The 22,756-nt window shown below is 45.3% G+C and overlaps 2 protein-coding genes across 4 annotated transcripts in view; one reads left to right on the forward strand and one right to left on the reverse strand.

Annotated features, from left to right (window-relative positions):
* The window catches only part of PTS (6-pyruvoyltetrahydropterin synthase), a 63,260-nt gene that overhangs the window by 17,140 nt on the left and 23,364 nt on the right, over window positions 1-22,756 (forward strand). The window lies entirely within an intron of this gene.
* PLET1 (placenta expressed transcript 1) lies at window positions 10,451-22,237 on the reverse strand. Its single transcript, XM_054724716.1, has 4 exons — window positions 22,022-22,237; window positions 17,394-17,595; window positions 13,550-13,611; window positions 10,451-11,410 (listed from the first exon to the last, which is right to left on the reverse strand). Exons 1-4 carry the CDS (start codon window positions 22,191-22,193, stop codon window positions 11,166-11,168), a joined length of 681 nt encoding a protein of 226 aa, XP_054580691.1. The 5' UTR covers window positions 22,194-22,237; the 3' UTR covers window positions 10,451-11,165.

Consider the following 22,756-nt stretch of genomic DNA (forward strand, 5'->3'; position numbering starts at 1 on the left):
TAATAATTCCCAAAGCACCAGAGGGAAAGCCAAGGTTCCATTCTTGAGGAGACAGCTGTATATAGAAGAGGAGAAAAATGCACCCTAGCCAGATTGTGGGGTATAACATATTCCACCCACATTTGAGACTGTGTTGATGTCTGTGCAATTAACGAACTTCTGTTTTCTTTGGCATTTGTTGGCTTGTGAATGAACATCATGCCAGCTACTACATATCTGGTGTCTTAGTCACCATGTTTTTAAGGCAGGAGTTAGCTCTGGTTCACCAATCAGCAATCTGGGGTTGTGTTGTTCAAAGTCACTCAGTAAGTGGAAGAGCTGGGATTTGAACCTATGTCTGTTTGGCTTAAAAAGAAAACCATACTCACCAATTAAAATAATGATTTCAAAAAAATTTCCAAGCTCTTTAAATGTGCTTTGTCTACATATTTAGTTATTTTAGCCAATGGCTTTTTGAGTTTGTTAGATTCAAGCATCTGCTCTAGAATTATTTTTAAATATATGTATGCATAGACAAACATGCAGATATTTTGGCATATGTTAAATTATTTCCCACATATCAGGTATATGTACACTGAGTGGCCAGATTATTATGATCTCTGAACGCATAATAATCTGGCCACTCAGTGTACATCCTATATAATAAAAGACTAATATGCAAATTGTCCCCTTGGCCAGGAGTTTGATAGCAGGCAGGCTGGCCAACCGCCCATGTCCTCTCCCCCTGGCCAGGCTGGCCGGACCCCATCCATGCACGAATTCATGCACCAGGCCTCTAATATATATATGTATATATACACTGAGTGGCCAGATTATTATGCGTTCAGAGATCATCATAATCTGGCCACTCAGTATATTTAACTTAATTCTATCTATTTATATGGATGTAACTTACATAAAAGCAGGATAGAGGCAGTCCATATGTCCTAGATTCACTGTTGAGCCCATTCAAAAACATACATATAATCCAGCAATCAGAAGTAAAATAATTCTAATTTTCACCTTCCTGATTCAACTATTTTGTAGAATAATTTAAGCCGTTTATCCATTATTTAGATTCTCCAGGAAAAGAGAGCATGGGAGCTGACTTAGAAGCTTGAAGGGTGGAGATAAAGGCAGGGCTGGAGGGAGATTGTAAAAAATCAGACATCAGCTGTTTATAACAGTTACAAATGCATAATTTCAGTCCTTGTTATAGATACCATTTTATTTGCACATATTTATATTATTATAATACTTAGCTTTCTTGCCCAGCTGGTGTGGCTCAGTGGTTGAGTGTTGATCCATGAAGCATGAGGTCACTGGTTTGATTCCTGGTCAGAACACATGCCTGGGTTGCTGGCTAGATCCCCAGTGGGGGGCCATGCAGGAGGCAATGATTCATGTTTCTCTCTCATGGATGTTTCTATCTCTCTACCCCTATCCCTTCCTCTCTAAAATCAATAAAGACATTAAAAAAAAAAAGCTAGACTTAAAAGATACTTGGATATAATGAAAGTGGTGTGCAGCCACTTACGTACTACTGGTGGGAGTGGCTGGGATCCGGACCTCGGCTGGGGTTTGGAGGCCACTCACCTCCACGCAAAGAGGCCCGCTTGGCTCTGAGTCATGGCTCACAACAAGATCCCCCCGTGATGGCAGAAAGATTCTTACCTCTGTAGACAATGTTAGGACCAAGATATGATAGTCAACTTGCTGAAGAAAATCGGTTCTATCCCAGTATGCTCTCAAATTATCTAAAGAGTTTGAAGTTTCCTTAGGGCTGCTGTAACAAGTTACCACAACTTGGTGGCTTAAAACAACAGAACTTCAGATTAAAGACAAACAGAGAATCTTAAAAGCAGCCAGAGAAAAGCAATTAGTTACCTACCAGGATGTTCCCATAAGACTGTCAGCTGATTTCTCAGCAGAAACTTTGCAGACCAGAAGGGTGTAGATGAAATATTCAAAGTGATGAAAATGAAGAACCTACAACCAAGATTACCCAGCAAAGTTATAGGACAGATAAGGAGTTTCCCAGACAAGAAAAATCCAAAGGAGTTCATTACCACCAAACCAGTATTACAAGAAATGCTAAAAGGATCTCTTTTAGAAGAAGAATGAAAAACACGAATAATAATAAAATGGCAATAAATATATATTTATCAACAATTTCTTTAAAGGCAAGTGGATTAAATTCTCCAATCAAAAGACATGGTGACTGAATGGGTAACAAATCAAGACCCTTATATATGTCTACAAGAGACTCAATTCAGATCAAAAGACACACAATTTGAAAGTAAAGGGATGAAAAAAGGTACTTCATGAAAATGAAAACAAAACAAAATAAAAAGATGGGGTAGTAATACTTAATACCAGACAAAACAGACTTTGAAACAAAGGATATAATAAGAGAAAAAGAAGGACCCAGCAACTCCAATTCTGGTTATTTACTCAAAGAAACTCAAAACGCTAAATTGAAAAGACATACACATCCATATATTTATTGCAGCATTACATACTATAACCAAGATATGGAAGCAATGTAAGTATCCAACAATAAATGAATGGATAAAGAAGTGGTGCATATATACAATGGAATATGATGCAGCCATAAAAGAGTGAAATCTTGCCAATCTGCAACAACATGGATAGACCTAGAGGGTATTATGCTAAGTGAAATAAGTCAGAGAAAGAAATGCCAGATGATTTCACTTATATGTGGAATCTAAAAACAAACAAGCAGAACAGAAACAGACTCATAGATATAGAAAACATTTTGGGGGTTGGGATCGGTGAAAAAGGTAAAGGGATTGAGAAGTACAAATTGGTAGGTACAGAATAGTCATGGGGATATAAAGTACAGCATAGGAAATATAATCCTATATAATAAACAGGGAATATGCAAATTGACCATCACTCCACCACAAAGATGGCGGCACCCACAGCGGAGGTGGGGTTTCCGTAACACAAGATGGCTGCACCCACAGTGGAGGCTGAGTTCCTGTAATGAGCCTTAACGAGCAATCAGCAGGGACCTGAGGCTGTGACACCCCCCCCCCCCTCGTCCCCATAGGGCTTGACAGGGGACCTCAGGCCGCACCTCCCACCCTGGTGCCAGGCTGGGGGACCTCAGGCCATGCTCTCTGCCCAGCAGGGCTTGACAGGGGACCTCAGGCCATGGCCCCCACCCTGGTGCCAGGCCGGGGGACCTCAGGCCTTGCCCCCCACCTGGCAGGGCTGATGAGGGACCTGAGGCCATGCCCCCCGCCCTGGAGCCAGGCTGGGGGACCTCAGGCCGCGCCTCCCACCCCAGCACCAGGCCAGGGGACCTGAGGCTGCACCCCCCGCCCAGTGGGGCTTGACAGGGGGCCTCAAGGTGTGCCCCCTGCCTGGTGGGGCTTGACAAGGGTGGGACCGACCAGGTCTGGATCTAGCCCAATGGGGGGGGGGGGCGGCGGTGGCCGGGTCTGGGTCTTGTGCGATTTTGAGGCGCACGTGGGTGGGCGGGGACTTGACCCAGCAACTCCAATTCTGGTTATTTACCCAAAGAAACTCAAAACGCTAAATTGAAAAGACATACACATCCATATATTTATGGAGGAAGATTTTCATATACATTTTACTAATTTTCTTTCATCTCTTCTATTATAGAGAAAGGGCAAATAGCAATATTAAAATATTTCCTCTAATTCCCTTTTAATGTGCAAAAATTTTGTGCACCAGGCCACTAGTCATCTATGTAAAAGCCTAAGTGACCAAATGACCAGTTGGTTGGTTGCTATGACACACACTGACCACCCAGGGGGCAGATGCTCAACGCAGGAGCTGCCCCCTGGTGGTCAATGCACTCCCACAGTGGGAGTGTTGCTCAGCTGACATCCTGCCCACCAGCCCGGTGGCAGCCACTCACTCCCTCAGTAGTCCTGCAGGTCTACTCTCCGGAGAATGGGCCAGGGACCAACTGACCGGCACAACCAGCACTTTCCCAACAGCGCCGCCCGCCTCCTGGAAGTCGGCCTCAGGCACTGGGGCTGCTTCCCCTCCCTAGATGCTCCACAAGGAAGAAATGATATAAAAGTGGCTGCCAGGTGGCTCCTGAGAACTGGCACAGATGTCAGTGGGACGAATCCAGATCCGGATCCCGGGGCGGCAAAGGTGTCCCACCGCCTGCCGGGAGGGCTGATCACGTGCCGGCCCCCCCTCCCTCTCAGGATGGGCGCCAGACGCAGGGCTCATGGCTGGTGAGCTCCGCTGTGGCGTCATGAGCCTCTCCTGATCTGGACTGGGCGTGAGCCCGCGGCAGGCACAGCAGGGCCAGGGCTGGGGCCGGGGTGAGCGGGAGCGGCAGGTGTTGTTGGACTGCTGGTTTCAGCCCAATCCCCGCAGGCCATGCTGAGGGACCCCACCGGTGCATGAATCCATGCACCAGGCCTCTAGTTGATAATATAATAACTATGGTGTCAGAATGGGTAGTAGATTTACTGGGGCAATCACTTCATAAGTTATGTAAATGTCTAATCACTGGGTTGTACACCTTAAACTAATATTATATGTCAACTACAATTGAAAAATAAAAAAATTATTTAAAAAAGATACTTGGCTTTCTTATATATCAATGTATCATTTGTGATAGTTTTTAAGGCATTAAATACTTATATAGTGTTTACTTTGTGCCAGGTGTTGTTCTAAGTGCTTTACATATATCAACTGATTTAATGTCAACACTATAACATATGAAGCGGCTACTGTCTTTCTCCCTATTTTATAGACGAGGAAACCAAGGCACACGGAAGTTAAGCAACTGGTGTCAGGTTCCACAACTAGTAAGAGACAAAATCAAATGGAATTGAACCCAGGCAGCCTAACTTGAGTTTATGCTTTAAGATAATTGCCTAATGCTCTTATGAAATAATAAAGCTTTACTTCATTATTAATATTTTAAACATCTACTTTACAGAGTAAAGTGGGTGTTGGCAGGCACTATACAATACTGTCTAAATTTTCTGCCTCTTCTGAATGGCTGGTGTTACAGTTGGTCATTGACCAGGTTGGGACTCTTTCTGTGAAGGTCTTTGAGGTAATGGGATTTGCAAGGCGTCAGTTTTCTTTCCTACTTTCTCAAAGTGCGTTATGCTGGGCAGGCAGTTGCTGTTTCTATCACAGAATAAAAATGCCCTGAATTTACAAAGCATGATGCTACAAGCAAGAAAAGTAGAAGAACAAGGTTAGGCAAGTCCACCTATTGTTCATCTCTTTACTGTGCGTGAGGTTAGAGCCTGTGGGCTTCCTTGCAGTTGCTCATGTGCATTTTTTCCCTGTTGGTGTATCACAGTTTCCTATCAGGTTCGGGAGGTTGATTAAAAAGATGAGGATGAGGATTAGCTGTTCCTGAGAGTGAGGATGTGTGGACTTCTGTAGCCCTTCCTCTTATTCCGCTATCCCAGCTGCTTAAGGAGTGACTAGGAAGGCCAGCCACCTGGAGGCTGTGCTGCTTTCATTCCTGTCTCCGGAGCCCAAGGAGGAGATCACTTGTTGAGCACAACACTATTTCTGAGCCTGGATTTTGCTCCAGAATCCTCCTTAACAGTGGTCCCGGCAGCCTCTGTCCGTCAGTCAGATATGGCGTAAGATCATGCCTTCTTACCATCTCTGACTAGACCTTAACAAAGATGTCTGGCTATGACAGAGAAATAAAAATTGAGACCTGCAGATACCTCTTACCTACAGATGAGAAAACCAAGGTGGGAGACTGTGATGCCACTTGTTAAAGGTTACCTTTCTACTCGCAGCAGAACTGGAATTTACAGGCGTCTTGCCTGCTGGGCCAGCCTCCTTGCTCAGCTCCTCTGAATTCACCCAGATTTCTTTGAGTTTAAAAGTTTCCCAGCTTCAGAGAGTATCTTTGCCAGATATTTGTCACACCTTCCACATTGAAACTGGGATGGGGGCCAGGTTGGACCGTGAAAGTTTTAAATATGAAACTTGTTCCTAGCCTGCAGGCTCAGGACTCACTGCCGTTAATATCTAGAATTTAATTAAAAAAAAAAATCCAAACACACCAAAAAACAAACCTCACACCTTCTGGGGGATGCTTAATGAAGAAAGGCTGTCAAATTTGACACTTAAAATCTGTCGGGTCACTGGCTGACTGCTGCGACAGCAGGAAAGAGACTGTGGTGACCACACGAGAAGGCAGTTTTTGCAGAAGTCGTTTGGAAAAGTCACTGAACAGATGGATGACTCAACAAGCAGCAACCGTGGAGAGAAGGGAGAATCTGATTCCAGAATCACTATGTTATAATATTCAAAACGTTCAGTTTTCAAAAATATAAAAGGCCTACAAAATAGGAAAGTATGGCCTATTCACAGGGAAAAAGGAGGAATTGAAAGAAACTGTTCTTGAGAAAGGCAGTCACTAGATGTTGGCATTCTGGAATCTATACTAATAATAGACAAATATCTAAATTGATCGTACCCCTGTGATGCCTACAGCCAATTAGGAGTGAGTATGCAAATCAACCCGACAAAGATGGTAGGCTCCCATCTTCGCCAAAAAACTGAGCATAACTGCACGCACACAGGTGCCAAGGGGCGGGGGGAGGGGAGGGAAGGTCCACCTGCCCTCTGCGTAGCTGGGGTGATGTGGCAGGCATCCCTGGGACCCTGCCCGCTTCGAGCCTGTGGCAAGTGCGTGCATGTGCACTGGCGCTGAGTGGCTGGGGTCCTGGGGATGCCACTGGAGTGTCTGGTCCTGTCAGCCCGGCCTGGGGGCGGCTGGAGTTTGCAGTCCTTTTGATTTGTGCAGCCCCTGGGCCGGAATTGGAAACCAAGAGTGTGGGGAGCACCAGGAATGCTGGGAATCGTAGTTCTGGTGGCAGACATGTTGAGGGATCTCCAAGATCAGTGATGGGCAACCTTTTGAGCTCGATGTGTCAAACTTCGCCAAAAAACTGAGCATAACTCGGGTAGTGTGTCACTTTGAGGAAAAAACATTATTTCGTGATATTTATAGTTTAAATAACATAAATGTATAATTGTTATATATAATTGTATTTAGTAAACCAAAAACTAAATATTTAACTTACCTGCTTAGTGACTTCTTTGTTCATCCGTCAGTCAGTTTCTTTTGTTGGTCTTGATATTATTTAGCTTGTGTGGGGTGCTGTGAACTAAGATAAGTGAGGGTGAGGGGGAATTCTTTAACTAACCTGCCTATTAGTGACTTTTTTGTTGCTGAATTTCATTGGCTAAATCTTCAGTTGAAGGTTGGTATTTTGTACACTTCAGGCCCAAGCAAGCGCTACTAACTTCATCTGTCAATCTGTTTCTTTTGTTGGTTTTGATATTATTTAACACTGAGAATAAGGCCTCACAAAAGTATGTAGAGGGAAAAATTGTGAGTAAAGCCATTGCTATATTTTTCAGGGTGCTAAAAGTGTCTGGTAGTCGGTTCCAGGCACTCCAAATTTCCTATTCGTAGTGGCACTCCTCTTGATTCTCCAAGCGGCACCTTCCCAGATTCTCAAGCTTTGACCTCAAGTTGACAACAAACACCTGAGCCCAGATACTGTCTTGAAATTCTGCAAGTTGCATCTCCAAATCATCAATTTGCATCCATTGGAAACAATTTAATTCCAAACTACTGTAGACTACTACTACATCAGGATACTTAATTATTTTCATGAATCTGTTCTAGACTTCTAAATTGACTAAATCTATCACTAAACTGGTCAAGTAACGAGTCTAAAACATGCTGGTACTTCATATGCAAGAGTTCCATTTCATTTTGTACAGCTGCACTGGCCTTCTCAAAATACTTTGTTACTCGAGGAAAATACTTATAAGTTTTAGTTTCTACATCTCGCTTGAAAATTTTAACTTTACTTCCAAAAGCTTTTATGTACCCAAACATAACGTCAATACTTTTGCCAAAACCTTGTAACTTTAAGTTCAGTTCATTAATATGAACAGAGAGATCTGTAAAAAACATCAGGGTGTTGACCCACTTATCATCATTAAGCTGAGGAAAGTTTCCCAGATCCTTATCATCAAGAAATACCTTAATTTCTTCAAAGCACTCCACAGAGCGCTCAAGAACTTTGCCTTGGCTCAGCCATCTTACATTATTGTACATCAGCAGTCCACTGTAGGTGGAATCAACCTCCAGTAAAAGTGCCGAAAATTCTCGCTTGTGAAGGGGGCGAGCAGCTATTAAATTAACTATTTTTGTAACAACTGACATTAAGTCATTTAAGTCGGTGAATCCTGCCTTGGCACATAAAGCCTCCTGATGGAAAATACAATGAAAAGGCACAATCGGATGTCCAATAGCTTCTGTAAACAATTTGACAAATCCGACTTTTTTCCTCACCATATTTGGTGCCCCATCTGTCGTCACTGACACAACTTTAGAGATATCAATGCTTAGGTCACGAAATGTTTGTATAACAACCTTACATATTTTGCTTCCTGATTTACTTGTTGACACTGATACTAACTTTATCAACTCTTCTCTCATTGTGAGACCATCAGAATATCGACCAATAATGGCCAACTGAGCATGTGATGTGACATCAGTAGTTTCATCAAGAGAGATCGAAAAATATTTAAACTTCCTTATGTCTCTCTTTAACCCTTTGCACTTGCTTGCTTTTTTCGATTCCTTTATTCTAATGCTAACCATGTCGAGTCACACTCGACATCCAAGTGCAAAAGGTTAATTGATGTTGTACATTTGTGTTCAGTCTCATTATTCGGTCTTTTGTGATATTTCTACTGAGTGGTAACTCAGATATTCTCTTAATAATTACATCTTTATTCTGCATATCGTGAAATAGAACTGGTGCACATCTTAGGAGAGTTTCTTTAATAAATTCTCCCTCACTGAGCGCTTTTCCATGCTGAGCTATAGAGTGAGCAATGCTCAAACTTGCAGATGTTACATTTGTAGAGCCTTTCATAAATATTTAAGGATGAAATTAGATTGGCTCTTATAAAGGTGTAGCTGCCTGGAAATGTATTCCTTCCTTTCATCCTCACTTTTTTCCAAGAGCTGTGAATGATTAGTTTCAAAATGTCTATTTATATTCCACGTTCTGCTTACTACCGTTTCAGTACATAGAATGCAAAATGATCTGCCATTTTTTTCTATAAAGCCATACATCTCGGTCCATGTCTCTTGAAAGGGTCGGCCACTGCTACTACCACTTCCTTTACTTAACCTTAGTTTTTTATTTTTTGGATTCTCCATCAGGGGGGCAGTGACAGAAGATAGAATTATAGATAGCTTGTTAGGCCTGCAGGCAATTAGGGGTTAACTAGCCTAGCTAACCACAAAATGGTGCATATAACTGTCTTTTAGGAAAGGGCAGGGTTAATAAGCAGAAATAGGGGTTAATAAGGATGCACAACAGTAATAGTGGTGAAATGGAGTCTGTACTATGGAGCAAGATGGTGTTCCTTATGTGAATTAAAATGGCTGCCGCTATTTCTAATGGCAGGTAATGGCACCCATAGCACGCCACAAACCCTCGCCTCTCCCAGCCTCCCCCTCACTTATCTCAGTAATGATGGATTAGAAATCCATGACACCCAGAACAGTAGATAATGGTTGCTGTGGTTAACTGTTATTTGGTTACTGGTAATGGCAGGGCCCCCAGAGATGCGTCCCCTGCTGCGTTCCGCTGCTCCCTGCTCTGCCGGCAGAAGTGAGGGCAAAGATCCTAGCTTAACTGGAAGTCCCAGAACTAGATGCTCTGTGCCGGACTTCTGTTGTTTTGGCCTACAGACCTCCAGCACAGAGTGTCTAATAGGGGAGGATGAAACATTTGCGACTAGAGTCTTGGAGTCAGAAATGGCTACACGTGTCAGTGCTGACACGCGTGTCATAGGTTCGCCATCACTGTCCTAGATCAAAGTGAACCTGGAGCAAGTTACTGTTTCGGGTGCGGGATGGAGGGAAAGCAAAGGTGAGAGACATAAGTAAAGTCACAGTGTTGAGGAAAAATTAAAAGGAAGATATCCTGCAACTTCTAGGAAATCTCCATCAATGGAGCAAAGAAAAAAAAAAGACCTCTATTATTCTGTGAGCACCAAACCAAACTGGGTTGGGGGTCTCAGACAATTCACTCATATGATTGCAAAGACAGACACAAACTCTGGGATTGGAGAGGGCTCCCTGAGGGCTCCCAGATTGGAGAGGTTGCAGGTCGGGTTGAGGGACCCACCCCTGTGCACGAATCTTCATGCAGCAGGCCCCTAGTTTAACAATTACTAAAAGAAAACTTTGTTGGCTGTCACAGGAAATACCATGCTTTCTTTTGGCTTCACATTGTATTGTGAATATTATAAATATTTTGTCCATTTCTCCTAGTGGACAACACTGTTAGGGGAAAAGTGACCAGTTTGCACTTGAGGAATATTAAAATTGAGAAAATTTTACCCCTAGATCTGGCCTTGAAAACATACATACTTTCATCATTTTATTAAATTTTTAATGCTTGCACAAATGAATAAAATTAGATAACATTCTCTGTATTTTAAGATAATCACTTATTAAAGAATTTGAGTTTAACACATTGTTCTTGTTTGGAATATAGTTTTTTTTGGTATGACATAGAAAATAATGCCTTTATCCATAATCTGTCCCTATTTTTGGCTGCTCAGACATGGTACATTCCTATTTCCTTGCCCTTCTAATGCTACTGGTGTTGCCGGCAGAATGAGGGTTGCTTCTCCTTTCCTGCTGAGTCACATGAGTCAACACACTCTGTGTAACCTGGGTGGGTTTGGCCAGAAATCGGAGATCATCTTGAAAGTGAGGAAAGGTTCTTCCCACAGAGACTCAGGGGAATCATTTGGGAATGAACAAAAGTTTAGACTGGCGATGGAACTGGCTGTCAACATGTTAAACCTACAGCCAGAATTCCAGGTTACCCCCAGACCAGCTCTAAGTAGTTACAAAAAGCCTGAAAGATTTAGTTGAACATCTGTGTGCCCCAAGTCCACTAGTGAGTGAGCTGGCTACTCTCAACCAAGTCTCCTTTTTGGTCTAAAGCAATGGCAGGAGAGTTGTACATTTGAGAACATGAGGCCTTCATTCACACACATGACGGAGCCCTGGCTTGGAACTGAACGCAGGAGGATGTAGCAGAGGCAGGAACAATGGTTTCCTTAGCATCTTTCTAGAAGAGGAGTTTGCTGGTGAGGAAGACGAGCAGGATCTGGATGGCATCTGTGATGGGGCTGAGGAAGATTCTGTTGGCGAAGCTTTTGGTTGTGGTTAGAGTTGAGGCTGCGGTTTGGGCTGTGGTTAGGATTCGGTTTGTTGTTGGGCTTCGGGCTGTGGTTTGGATTCGGTTTGTCGTTGGGCTTTGGGTCGTGGTCTGCCTGGTCATGGAGGTCATGGAGGGTGACGAGGTGATCATTGCTGGGGAAAAAAAAGGACATCAGAATCTACGCTGGAAAATGAGGCTAATCTGATGCGACGCTGGAGCCAGAGTTCATGAGCAGAATTCAATAAGCATGTCTCAAGGGCCAAGTGTATGTAGCGGAAGGGAAAGCTATGGCGTACAGAACGTCATGGAGAGAAAGAACACTATCTACCCGTAAGGTCTACGTAGTCCCACAGGGGAAGGAATTTATATAACTACTGAATTTGTTGTTGGGTAGGTTGTCGGCTCTCAAGTGTCCTTAATATTGTATTAGATCCATCAGGCAAATATGATCCAGAATGGTACAGTTTTATTTTTCATTGCTAATTTCAAAGGTTGCATGTAAAGCTTGTAAGAACTAGTTACCATACAGACCTGCGGATGCCTACTCCTGCTTTAAAGTAAATGGAAAGAGGTGCTGTCCAAACCCCTGAACCTCTTTCCGTGGTTGCTGAGGCACCGGCACTTCCTGTGCAGGGATCTGACCACACACTGGTTCTCTGAGGTTGCCTTGCTGAGAAGCAGAGAAAGCCAGGCCTGTAGCCTGGAGGTGGGGTGGGGGTGGGGTGGGAGAATGGATGTCTGATCTGGAAAAACTAGAGTTTGGCAATGATACCTGTAAAGGTCTAAGTGGACCACAGAGGGGACTATAGAGAAGAGGGGACAGCCCGACCTGTGTTGCTCAGTGGTTGAGGTCATGGTTTGATGCCCAGTCAGGGCACATGCCCGGGTTGTGGGCTTGATCCCCAGTGAGAGGCGTGCAGGAGTCAGCCAATCGATGATTCTCTCTCATCATTGATGTTTCTATCTCTCTCTCCCTCTTCCTTCCTCTCTGAAATCGATAAAGGTACATTAAAACAAAAAAGAAGAAGGGACATGAGCAGAACTCAATAAGCAAATCCAGTGAGTTGCTTAGGCCCATGCATTCTTCTGCTCCCTGGAGGGACCTGTAAGTCAGTGGCATTGTCTTATCTCACTTAGTATTTACCCAGGGCAAATGTTTCTCTAGCATCTCACTGAGCCAGAAAGTCTGACACAACCACTTTATTTTTATTTTTTTAACTGGATTTTATTAGCATGGAGATAAGGAGTCCTGATTAGAAACATACGTTTCCCCTCCTCCTTCTTAGCATTTACACTCATGCTCATCTCGAAAATGTCCTCGAGGAAGAAAATAACACCCAGTCTTCTCACAGAGGGGAAACCACCAAGGCAACAGTTAAGGCTTTCACATAATAGTTTGTTAGGCATAATCACGTCAAAATTTGTTTTGAAAATGGATATCCCTTTGACCGCATTTGCAGCATATGACGGGTGGGAAACCGGCAGCGGGATCCCGAGGAAGACTAGTTATCTGGACGTTAGAGAGGCTGATGTTCCTTGTGCTTAGTTGAACCTTGTATTTAAAACCTTCATTTAAAAAAGGGATTGTCTTTATAGTTTTGATGTAAGTCTAAGAAAAGTGTAAAAAGTATAAGGTGGGATTTGAGCCCTGGTTTTTCCATTTACTTTCTGAACCTCAATTTCTTGAATTTGTTTTAGCTCCCTAGAGGGGAGTGAGAGAACACAGGGGACAGAGAGGGGGAAGGAGGGCGAGAAGCCTCAGGGTGGTTTGAGGTTGAGGACCACACCCTGTGGAAGAGCAGTGGAGATTCCTGGTGGTAGTGGTGGTGGCCAAAGGCCGTTCTGAGAATGAATGAGTGTTTGGTATTCTTATGCTGTCAACCCCTTTGTGTGCACTTCTGCCCCTCATTCCTGTAAAGCGTTCAGTACTGTGAAGGTTTTCTGTGAGTGGGAAGTCTTTGTGGAAACTAAGGAAGGAGCTGGCTTTCATGCTGGTGTCTACGAGGTGCTGAACAGGAATGGGTCCTGAGGAAGCGGGATTCTGCAGGCACAGGTGACTCTGAGAATATGAGGCCCCTGGGGATTGGCGGAAATCTTGGGGATGGCTTTTGTTTTCTACGGGGCATAGGAAAAAGGGTGGGGCCAATCTTATGTAGGTCTCAAGGTGCTAGAAGGCTCAATTGATATCTAGATAACACACGACCAGAAGGCTTTTGTAGGCCCCCACCAGGTAACTTTCAGGCTGACTGTGTTCACTGCCAGATATGTAAAGGGGCTGCAAAGGAACTTACCTTGTTTTTCCAGTTTCAGATAAGAAAAGGTGGCCACTCTGTAGAAATTGATAACGAAGGCTCTGTGGAGGGCAAATCAATGAAAGATAATGGTGAGGACCTCAGCCATGGAGTCCACAAGTTCTGCTCACATTTCTGCCTTCCCAGATGACCCCAACCTCTTAATTCCTTTTGTGCTTACTTGCCCTACAGATCATTGAATACTGGTCTGCTCTATATTGTCTTTTTTCTTTTAATTAAAAAAATTTTTTTAAAATCTATTGATTTGAGAGAGAGAGAGAAAAGAGAGAGAGAGAGAGAGAGAGAGAGAGAGAGAGAGAGAGAGAGAAACATCGACTTTTTGTTCCACCTATCCATGCATTCATTGGTTTCCTTCTGTATGTAGCCTGACCTTGTCCTATCAGGATGACGTTCTAACTAACTGAGCTACTTGGCCAGGGCCTCTATATTGTCTTAACTAAGATCTATGATTTTGCTCCAGAGAAGATCATGTCTACTTCCCTCCCCCAAATCAACCAACTTCACCCCCCTAAACTCCCCAGGGGCTGGTATACACCTCTGGTCTTTGTTCAAGCCAGTCCTTCTGCCTGTGCTATCCATCCAGACCATGTCTGCCCACAGATGTAACAGTAACTCTATGAACTTGTTATCCTTAACCCAGGCAGATTGCCATCAGAGGGATGGGCCCCTCTATGCATTGTCCTGCTGTGAGCCTCTCCCGCACTAGAGGGCCAGCTGTTTGAGAGCAGGTTCTGTTGTTTGAGAGCAGGTTCTGTTATCAACAATGATTGACACATAGTAGGTGCTTAGTGTTCATGAAATGATCTGTAGAGCTTGGTCTGTTGTTCTTCTATTAATGGGTCCATTATTATATCAGCCTCTTGTTCATACATTCGACAGTTAATTAAGGAGAGTGTACAACACGCCAATCACTGTGCATGGTGCTGAGGGGCAGTAGTGAATCAGTTAGGCATGATCTTACCCTTGTGGCACTTAGAGTCCCTTCAGAGAGACAGATTTTAAATGAATAATCAACTAACAGACTAATTGATCACAGTGGTGACATGTGCTCTGACAAAGTAGTGGAAGTTGAGAGAGTGGAAACAGGTTTGGGAACTTATCGGGGAGTTTAGGGACAGTTCAAGTACTGGATGGTGAGCAAGTGATATTTGACCTCAGTAATCACTTCTGTACAGGCCTTTCCTCACTGTAAGTAAGGCTCCTGGCCAGGGACCTCTTCCCTTCGCTTCTGTGCCCTCCCCAGCACAGTGGAGCCCCTCACAGTGCTGTGCTGCTCCCCTCTCTTTGTCAGCTTTGCTGACCGAGGCCATGTATGTACATTGCCAACAAGCAGCAAAGTCAGTGCATCACAGCTGCTGTGAGCCAGGAAGGTCTGGAGACCGCACTGTCGGCGGGAATGTGCTGTTTCTATTGCAGAGTGTCACTGCTTTGTCTTTTATCTGTTGTTGCGTGGTGTGTGGAGGCTTTAATGAGGAGAGATGAAGGGACCATTGTCTTAATTAGCCTGGCCTGGCCTCTAAGGGACTGCGCTGGGGCAAGGCTGGATTGTCAGTGCTCCTTTGGGAATTCTACTCCTGCAAGTGGCTCTGCGGGAGCCAGTGAGATCCTAGGGCAGGGCAGGTGAGGTGGGATGGTGGCAGGTGAGGTGGGATGGCAGGTGTTGTGGGATGGCAGGTGAGGTGGGATGGAGGTGAGGTGGGATGGTGGCAGGTGAGGTGGGATGGCAGGTGCTGTGGGATGGCAGGTGAGGTGGGATGGAGGTGAGGTGGGATGGTGGCAGGTGAGGTGGGATGGCAGGTGAGGTGGGATGGAGGTGAGGTGGGATGGCGGTGAGGTGGGATGGTGGCAGGTGAGGTGGGATGGCGGTGAGGTGGGATGGTGGCAGGTGAGGTGGGATGGTAGCAGGTGAGGTGGGATGTCAGGTGAGGTGGGATGGCGGTGAGGTGGGATGGTGGCAGGTGAGGTGGGATGGCGGTGAGGTGGGATGGTGGCAGGTGAGGTGGGATGGCAGGTGCTGTGGGATGGCAGGTGAGGTGGAATGGCAAGTGAGGTGGGATGGAGGTGAGGTGGGATGGCGGTGAGGTGGGATGGCAGGTGTTGTGGGATGGCAGGTGAGGTGGGATGGTAGCAGGTGAGGTGGGATGGCAGGTGTTGTGGGTTGTCAGGTGAGGTGGGATGGTAGCAGGTGAGGTGGGATGTCAGGTGAGGTGGGATGGCGGTGAGGTGGGATGGTGGCAGGTGAGGTGGGATGGTGGCAGGTGAGGTGGGATGGTAGCAGGTGAGGTGGGATGTCAGGTGAGGTGGGATGGCGGTGAGGTGGGATGTCAGGTGAGGTGGAATGGCAAGTGAGGTGGGGTGGCAGGTGAGGTGGGATGGTAGCAGGTGAGGTGGGATGTCAGGTGAGGTGGGATGGCGGTGAGGTGGGATGGTGGCAGGTGAGGTGGGATGGTGGCAGGTGAGGTGGGATGGCGGTGAGGTGGGATGGTGGCAGGTGAGGTGGGATGGCAGGTGTTGTGGGATGGCAGGTGAGGTGGGATGGAGGTGAGGTGGGATGGCAGGTGTTGTGGGATGGCAGGTGAGGTGGGATGGAGGTGAGGTGGGATGGTGACAGGTGAGGTGGGATGGTGGCAGGTGAGGTGGGATGGCGGTGAGGTGGGATGGTGGCAGGTGAGGTGGGATGGCAGGTGTTGTGGGATGGCAGGTGAGGTGGGATGGAGGTGAGGTGGGATGGTGACAGGTGAGGTGGGACGGGGTGGCAGCATCCTCACCACCATGTCCATGGAGCCTCGGTGGACATGACCTGCTGGACAGACTTGTCCTTTCAGTACAGAATGGCAGTCCAGGACCGCAAGGACTCTCAACGCTTTTGTTAATGGGCAATGTGAGCCCCTGGTTGGCGCACCTCCGAAGGAGCCTGTGTCCATTCGGTGTGACACTAGGAGGCAAGTTATTACACAATCCGCACACTTTCTGTTAGGAGCTGTTTCCAAAATGAATCTATGTTTTGAAAAATGACTCTCCAGTTTGAGTATAGAGAATCTGAAGCAAACAGGGCGCCAGTGACAAAGATTCTCTGCTTGACCTTACTTCACTCAGGCTCCGGCGCCTCCTCCTGGTCCATTTCTGCACTTGCTTATAAAATCCAGCTTTAGCAAGAATGCTGCTAAGTCTGTTTAGCAAGAATCTCTTACCCTCGATATCTGATAACCCTCAATGTCTGATTGAGTTCCTCATTTGCTGCCATCCCCACATGCTATCTGATCACCTAGGCCTGCCTTCAGCAACAATCCTGTTAGGCCAGTTTAGCCAGAATCCCTCTTATAGGCCTTGATGTTTCCTCTCAGGAACTTTCCATCCACTGACCCCTCCCTGCTCCTTGGCTATAAATTTCCATCTGCTCATGTTATATTCAGAATTGAACCTGATTCTGTGCTGAGGTCTATTCTCCTATTGCAGCAGTCCTGAATAAAATCTTTACTTTACTATATGTATATATGTATTATTCATTCATTCATTCATTCATTCATTCATTTTGCTTTATCCACTCTCCAGCTCTGGTTGTCTTTACCACCAGTTCTTTCTATTTGTGTTGAGCACACCTGGTATGTGTGTGTGTGTGTGTGTGTGTGTGTGTGTGTGTGTATAAACTCCTATAGATAAAAGGTAGGACAAAGAATAGTAAGGCAGAAAAGGAGTACAAGTACTGACTTCTCCACATCATATCTGTATTGTATTTTGTGTCCTTCAAGATCAGTGTAAAACTGCATAAACCCAACATGAAACTGTAAAAACCCAAGCAAATCATATGTAGGTAGGTTCTTACTGTATCTCCACTGTAATGTTCGTGGAATGAGGAGATTGCCAGTTGGCCTTGAAGGAACCTTCACGTGTGTCCCTCACGTGATAGAGGACGCTGCCGTTGCAATACTGGTCTGCTCTGTTCCAGAAGCCTATTGAGCTGTTGTTGTTGGTGTCCACCGCTCGCAGGACCACAGAGTTGGTGATGTTGTTCACAGGCACCGATACTGAGAAGAAATGATAAGGCGACAATCAGCCATCTATGTAGTAGGACAAGGGATGAGGGTCATGAAATCAAAATTAACTGTGAAAAAAGAAAGTTACAAATAGCATGTACATGTAGTATTTTTGTAAAAGAAGTTTTAAAAACATCTGGAAGGAAAGCCATCAAGATATTAACTGTGGTCATTTCTGGGTAGTGGGATTACAGATTATTTTATTTGCATTTTCTAAATTTTCCATGGCCAAAGTTAGACAAAAGGAGAGTTTTGCTACCTACCGGGGTGAGATTTGAGGTGGGCTCCTAACTCTGGAGCCCGGTTCTCATCTGTCAGATGAGGGATAAAGATGCTCTGTCCTCCTTTCAGGGGGAGTGGGATGTGGGCAGAGCAGGGGTTGGTGCATGTGACAGGGTCATGTGGGTCCCCAGGAAGTGTTCCCGGAAAATCGGGAATGTTATTCCAAATTAAAGCAGAGCCCACTTCCTAGTCTTGCCGAAGCTCTTGGTGTCCGTAGATGAGGGCGAGGGAGGGGGCCTCTGAGACCCTGGGGCCCTAATCCAGGTACCTGTTAAATGACCCCTCAGAGTCCCTAACCTCCACTCAGGTGAATCTCTTATGACCTCGCTTAGCATGCATTCACAAGAGACCCCACTGGCACCCGTTAATCCCAGCATTCTGACGTGTAATGGGGAGAGAGTTTCCAGAGAACGTTTCAGTGGGTTCATTTCCTCTCTTAGAAGGTCCCTTCTGAATGAATTCCTCAGCACTAAGGTGCTCTCCAGGGCCCTTTCAGACATCAAGAATTCCTTCAAGGACTTTTCCTTCACAAACCAAAGAAAATGGGTCAGGTAGCACAATAGGATCCGACATTGCTGGTTCTGAATTCCAGCTCTAACAAGTTATTTCACCTCTGAGACTCAGTTCCCTTATTCACTCCACAAATATTTGTTGAATTCCATCTTTGCACAAGCCTGGTTCTAGGTATGGAGATAATGACATTATCCTTTATGATATGGAGATCATGACACCTTATTTTGAAAGGTTCCTGGGAGGAGCCCGGCCAGCCTGGCTCCGTGGTTGAGCATCAACCTATGAACCAGGAAGCCACAGTTCAATTCCTGATCAGGGCACATGCCTGGGTTGTGGGCTCAATCCCCAGTAGGGGGTGTGCAGGAGGCAGTCAATCAATGATTCTCTCTCATCATTGATGTTTCTATCTCTCTCTCCCTCTCCCTTCCTCTCTGATATCAATAAAAATATATTTTAAAAAAAGAGAAATGTTCCTGGGAGGAGTAACAAGAACAGTGCAAAGACTTTAATACATAGTGTGTGTTAAACAATTGCAATTTTTTTTTAGTGCAATGCATTTCTCTGTTTTATTTCTTTGCTATTGCCAATTAAGGTGGGTGGAGCCAGACCCTATGAGAACCTGACATTTGTCCTAGATGTGTATGTGATGGTGAGGTGGACTGTGGCAAGCCATGGTGTGTGTCATCCAGGTGGTTATCAAGTCTGTCAGCTCTCCCTCAGGCATGCTCTTGCCTCTGTCCTTTCTTCTGCTTTCCCTCTCTCACTCTGGCTTTTATCCTCCTTTCTTCTCTCCTAAGCATCTGTATTATTTGGATTTCTGGGCTCCACGTTCTCCTCCACATTCAGCCATGTATTCAGGCTGTGGCCAGATCAGACTTCCACACACAACACTCCCATCAGGAGACACTCTTCTCCAAAACCTTCAAAGGGCCCTTATTTCTAGAGCAGGAAACAGTCTGCTTCTGTTCTGTCGGGCACAGTGCCCAGCGTGTAGTTTTCATGACCCTCAAAACCTAGCTCCCCCTGTTATTTGCACCCCGCCTCTCGGGTCAGCCAGTCTTCCTCTGGTTCCACAGACACACGTGACTCACACCTGCTCCTGGTCTCTGTTTACGTCTGTCTGTCTGTGTGGAATCCTTACTTCGTTTTCATCACACATTTCATTCCCATTTACTCTCTAAGATCCTGCTATGTCCCACCTCCGGGCCAGTTCAGCCTTCTTTCCCTCTCACTCCTGAAACACGTTTTTTTTACTGTGGAGTTGAGTGCTTAATTACATTCTGGCTTAATTACATACCGTGGTTTCCTCTGTGTCAGTATCTGTCCAGCCCAGTGCTGGGCACCTGGAGGGCAGTAAATAACTTCTAACTGATTGATTTAGCAAGCTCTGCATCCAATGTTGTACAGTCAGTGCCCTTAAAGCTGAAGATGCAGGAATAAAGGCGGGCAGGTTACATCCCTCTTGCCCATAGAAGTAAAAAATGGAGGTGGATGCTGACCTAGTCCATTCTTAACATAAATGTCACTGCTTTATGGGTTTCCTTCAATGACATGGAGACAGACCCAGGGAACTTGTTCTAAGATACTGCCTGAGCTGCCACTGTGTCTTGGGACCTGTCAAGCCATTTATACATAACTAACCAATGTTGACACAAACCCTGAAATTTAGAAAATTTCAAACTCAAAATAATAAGAAGTTGGCTTGTGTGGGCATTTACTCAGTCTCAGCCAGCTGTCTCACAGTGACACTCTACGAGGAAATCCGGAGACTGTGGTGTAACCCAGGTGTGCAATCGGGGACTTCACACCTCTTGAGGGCACAGGATTTTGACTCAACTTAAATCATTCCTACAGTGAGTCAGTCAGCGCATCACAGAGCTACAGCACATCTGTGGTGAAATAAGGTGAGGCTGGGGACGGACATTGCGTGTAGTAGGCATTTAATGAACCTGAGACCCCTTTCTTCTTCCCCTTCCCCCTACTCTACCTACTGCCGTTGTAAATGCCGGGATTTCCCTTTCAGCCAGCATGGTCCCTTCCAAGGGGTCTTTCCTTTGTAAGGCATCTTACTGATCACCCTTTGACTCTTCTTTCTCCTGTCTTCCTACTTCAGAAGGCTCATAACCCTCCTCTCTGCACCCCAACCTTCACAAGGTAGGTTCCTATTTCTTCCATTTTAACAGCAAAATCCTCCACCTTGTGATATGTTATCTCAAGTTAGTAGTCCCTCTGGCCCCCCAGGTCCTTTCTCATATACAAGGTCACACACACCTCCTTATTTTCATCTTGGATTACAAGATGGTCCTCCCTGCCCTGTAGGACAAGATCCACTGCCTGAACGAGTAGGACGTAGTGAGCCTTATCAAAACTGAGGCATTTATGGTGACAGTCCCCGTGAAAAAAATAGAAAAAAGCACAGGCTGGCATGAGCGTGTGAAGGCAGGCTGAAGTCATGAAGCCCGGAATCTGTGGGCCATGGTATTGTTTCGAAATGTGGTGAGAGTTCTAAGAGAGGCAGGAGAACACAGTAGATAAGAAGACAGGCTCTGAAGCTGGATAGCCTGGCTGAACAAAGCGGGGCTCTTAGTTATGTTCAAATATTAGCTATGTTACTAGTGATCTTGGGTAAAACTTTAACTTACCTGCCTCAGTTCTCATCTGTAAAATGGGAAGATAATAGTATTGGCCCTTAGAATAGTATCCACCGCATAGTAAGAAGTATCCGTTCTTATTACTATAACTGAGAGGTATATAATGTAGTGGTTACGGCAGAGTCTCTGACTGCTCAGGTTCATGTCCCAACTTCACCACTCAAGTAGCTCTGTGACCTGAGCAAGTCACTAGCATTTCTACCTCTGTCTCCTCATCTACAAAACAGGAACAACAGTGGTCTCTACCTAATAGGTTATGGGGGCTACATGAACCAATACATGTAAGCCACTATATTAAATGTTGTTATGAAAGTAATTAGACAGCACTTGTCTGACTTGCAGGTTTGGGTGATCCCAAAAGGGATACTTGTAAAATATTACTAGGTCCCTCTAAGAAAAGCATTGGATTAGGAATGAAAAGAACAAGATTCAACAGCCAGTTCTGCCACTAGCAGTGAGACCCTGAGCAAGTCATTTAACTCTCAGCTTCAGGCTCCGCAGAGAGAAGGTGGGAGAGCAATACTTTCCTTGTCTAGCGAACTGGGCTTTTCACATGTGGACTAAATGAGAACAGCGTCTCCTGGAGTTGTGCAATATACAGTTATCCACCGGGGCACTGTCTTATCAAATGGATGTGAAGATAACTGTGATGCAATCTTTATCCCTTCACATAATAAACATGCCGACTTTAAGTCAGAACTTGCCATGGGTGTGCTCTTGCCAGGGCTTAGTTAACCTGGGTGTTGGAACTTAATGGCTCCTTGTTGCTCGGCTTGGCACAGGGAGCATGCAGAAGCATCCCCACCCAACCTACTCTCTCACATGTTCTCATTCTTTCTGCCCCCACTTCCCATCCTGGTCAAAAATGCAGGTTTTGTGTAATTGAGAGCAGAGATGGAGAGTTACGTTCTGAAATTCTGGTAAACTGCCCTTAGAGAAAAAAGACAACAGAGAGAAAGGCTCTTACTTACTTGTGTAGACTCTGTTGCTTTCATAGATGTTTGAATTGATCTTGATGCCCGGCCCGGTGGTGGGGAAGACTGTGCTGAAGAACATGCATCTGTCAGGAGAATCTGCAGAGCTGGCAGAAATGAGCAGTGTGCCCAGGCACAGGGACAGCAGTGTGGCGCCCAGGACTGCCATGGTTGTGATCTGTCTGGAAACTGCTGGGCCTGGAGCTGCTAAGACCTCACCTATTTATATGCTTCAGGGCTGGAGTTTCTGGGTGAGGTCATACATGCAAATTCTCCTCTCACCGCTCCCTAAAGTGAACTGGCTTCTAAGAGTTTGTCACCATGATCCTTTATCAATTCCAGTTTTGCTCAAGAAAGGGCATGTACTGACCATGAATTTATTTTGCATCTCATTCACCTCAGTACCTGCTATTTGAAGAAAGCTGCCGAGAAAGGTTTAGTGCTGGCAAAGTGAAATTAGGGATGAGTAATCATCACATCTCTCACTTAGAAGTTCCACTCTCCCCCCTGTAGGAAACTCAGGCACAAAACCCATCTTTTCTGGAATATTACATATCCATTTTCAACTCCCCTTAGTTGAACATGTCTCCAATCCCAGCTCACTTTGTGACTAGCATACAACTAAAACATCGAGCTTCTGGATTTATTTATTTATTTATTTGGAAAGAAACAGCACTGGCCCATGTTGCTCCTGACACTTTCATCCATCGCACCATAGAACAAGGCAACTAC

This window comes from Eptesicus fuscus, chromosome 13, assembly GCF_027574615.1.
Source record: "Eptesicus fuscus isolate TK198812 chromosome 13, DD_ASM_mEF_20220401, whole genome shotgun sequence".
Taxonomy (NCBI): Eukaryota; Metazoa; Chordata; class Mammalia; order Chiroptera; family Vespertilionidae; genus Eptesicus; species Eptesicus fuscus.

Excerpts from the sequence above, each read along its gene's own strand:
- PLET1 (XM_054724716.1), bottom strand. The coding sequence starts at position 22,193 with ATGGCAGTCCTGGGCGCCACACTGCTGTCCCTGTGCCTGGGCACACTG. Across the intron at positions 13,612-17,393 it reads AACATTACAGTGGAGATACA|AGCCTTCGTTATCAATTTCT; the intron begins GTAAGAACCTAC and ends TGCCCTCCACAG. Across the intron at positions 11,411-13,549 it reads TCTGAAACTGGAAAAACAAG|CAATGATCACCTCGTCACCC; the intron begins GTAAGTTCCTTT and ends TTTTTTCCCCAG.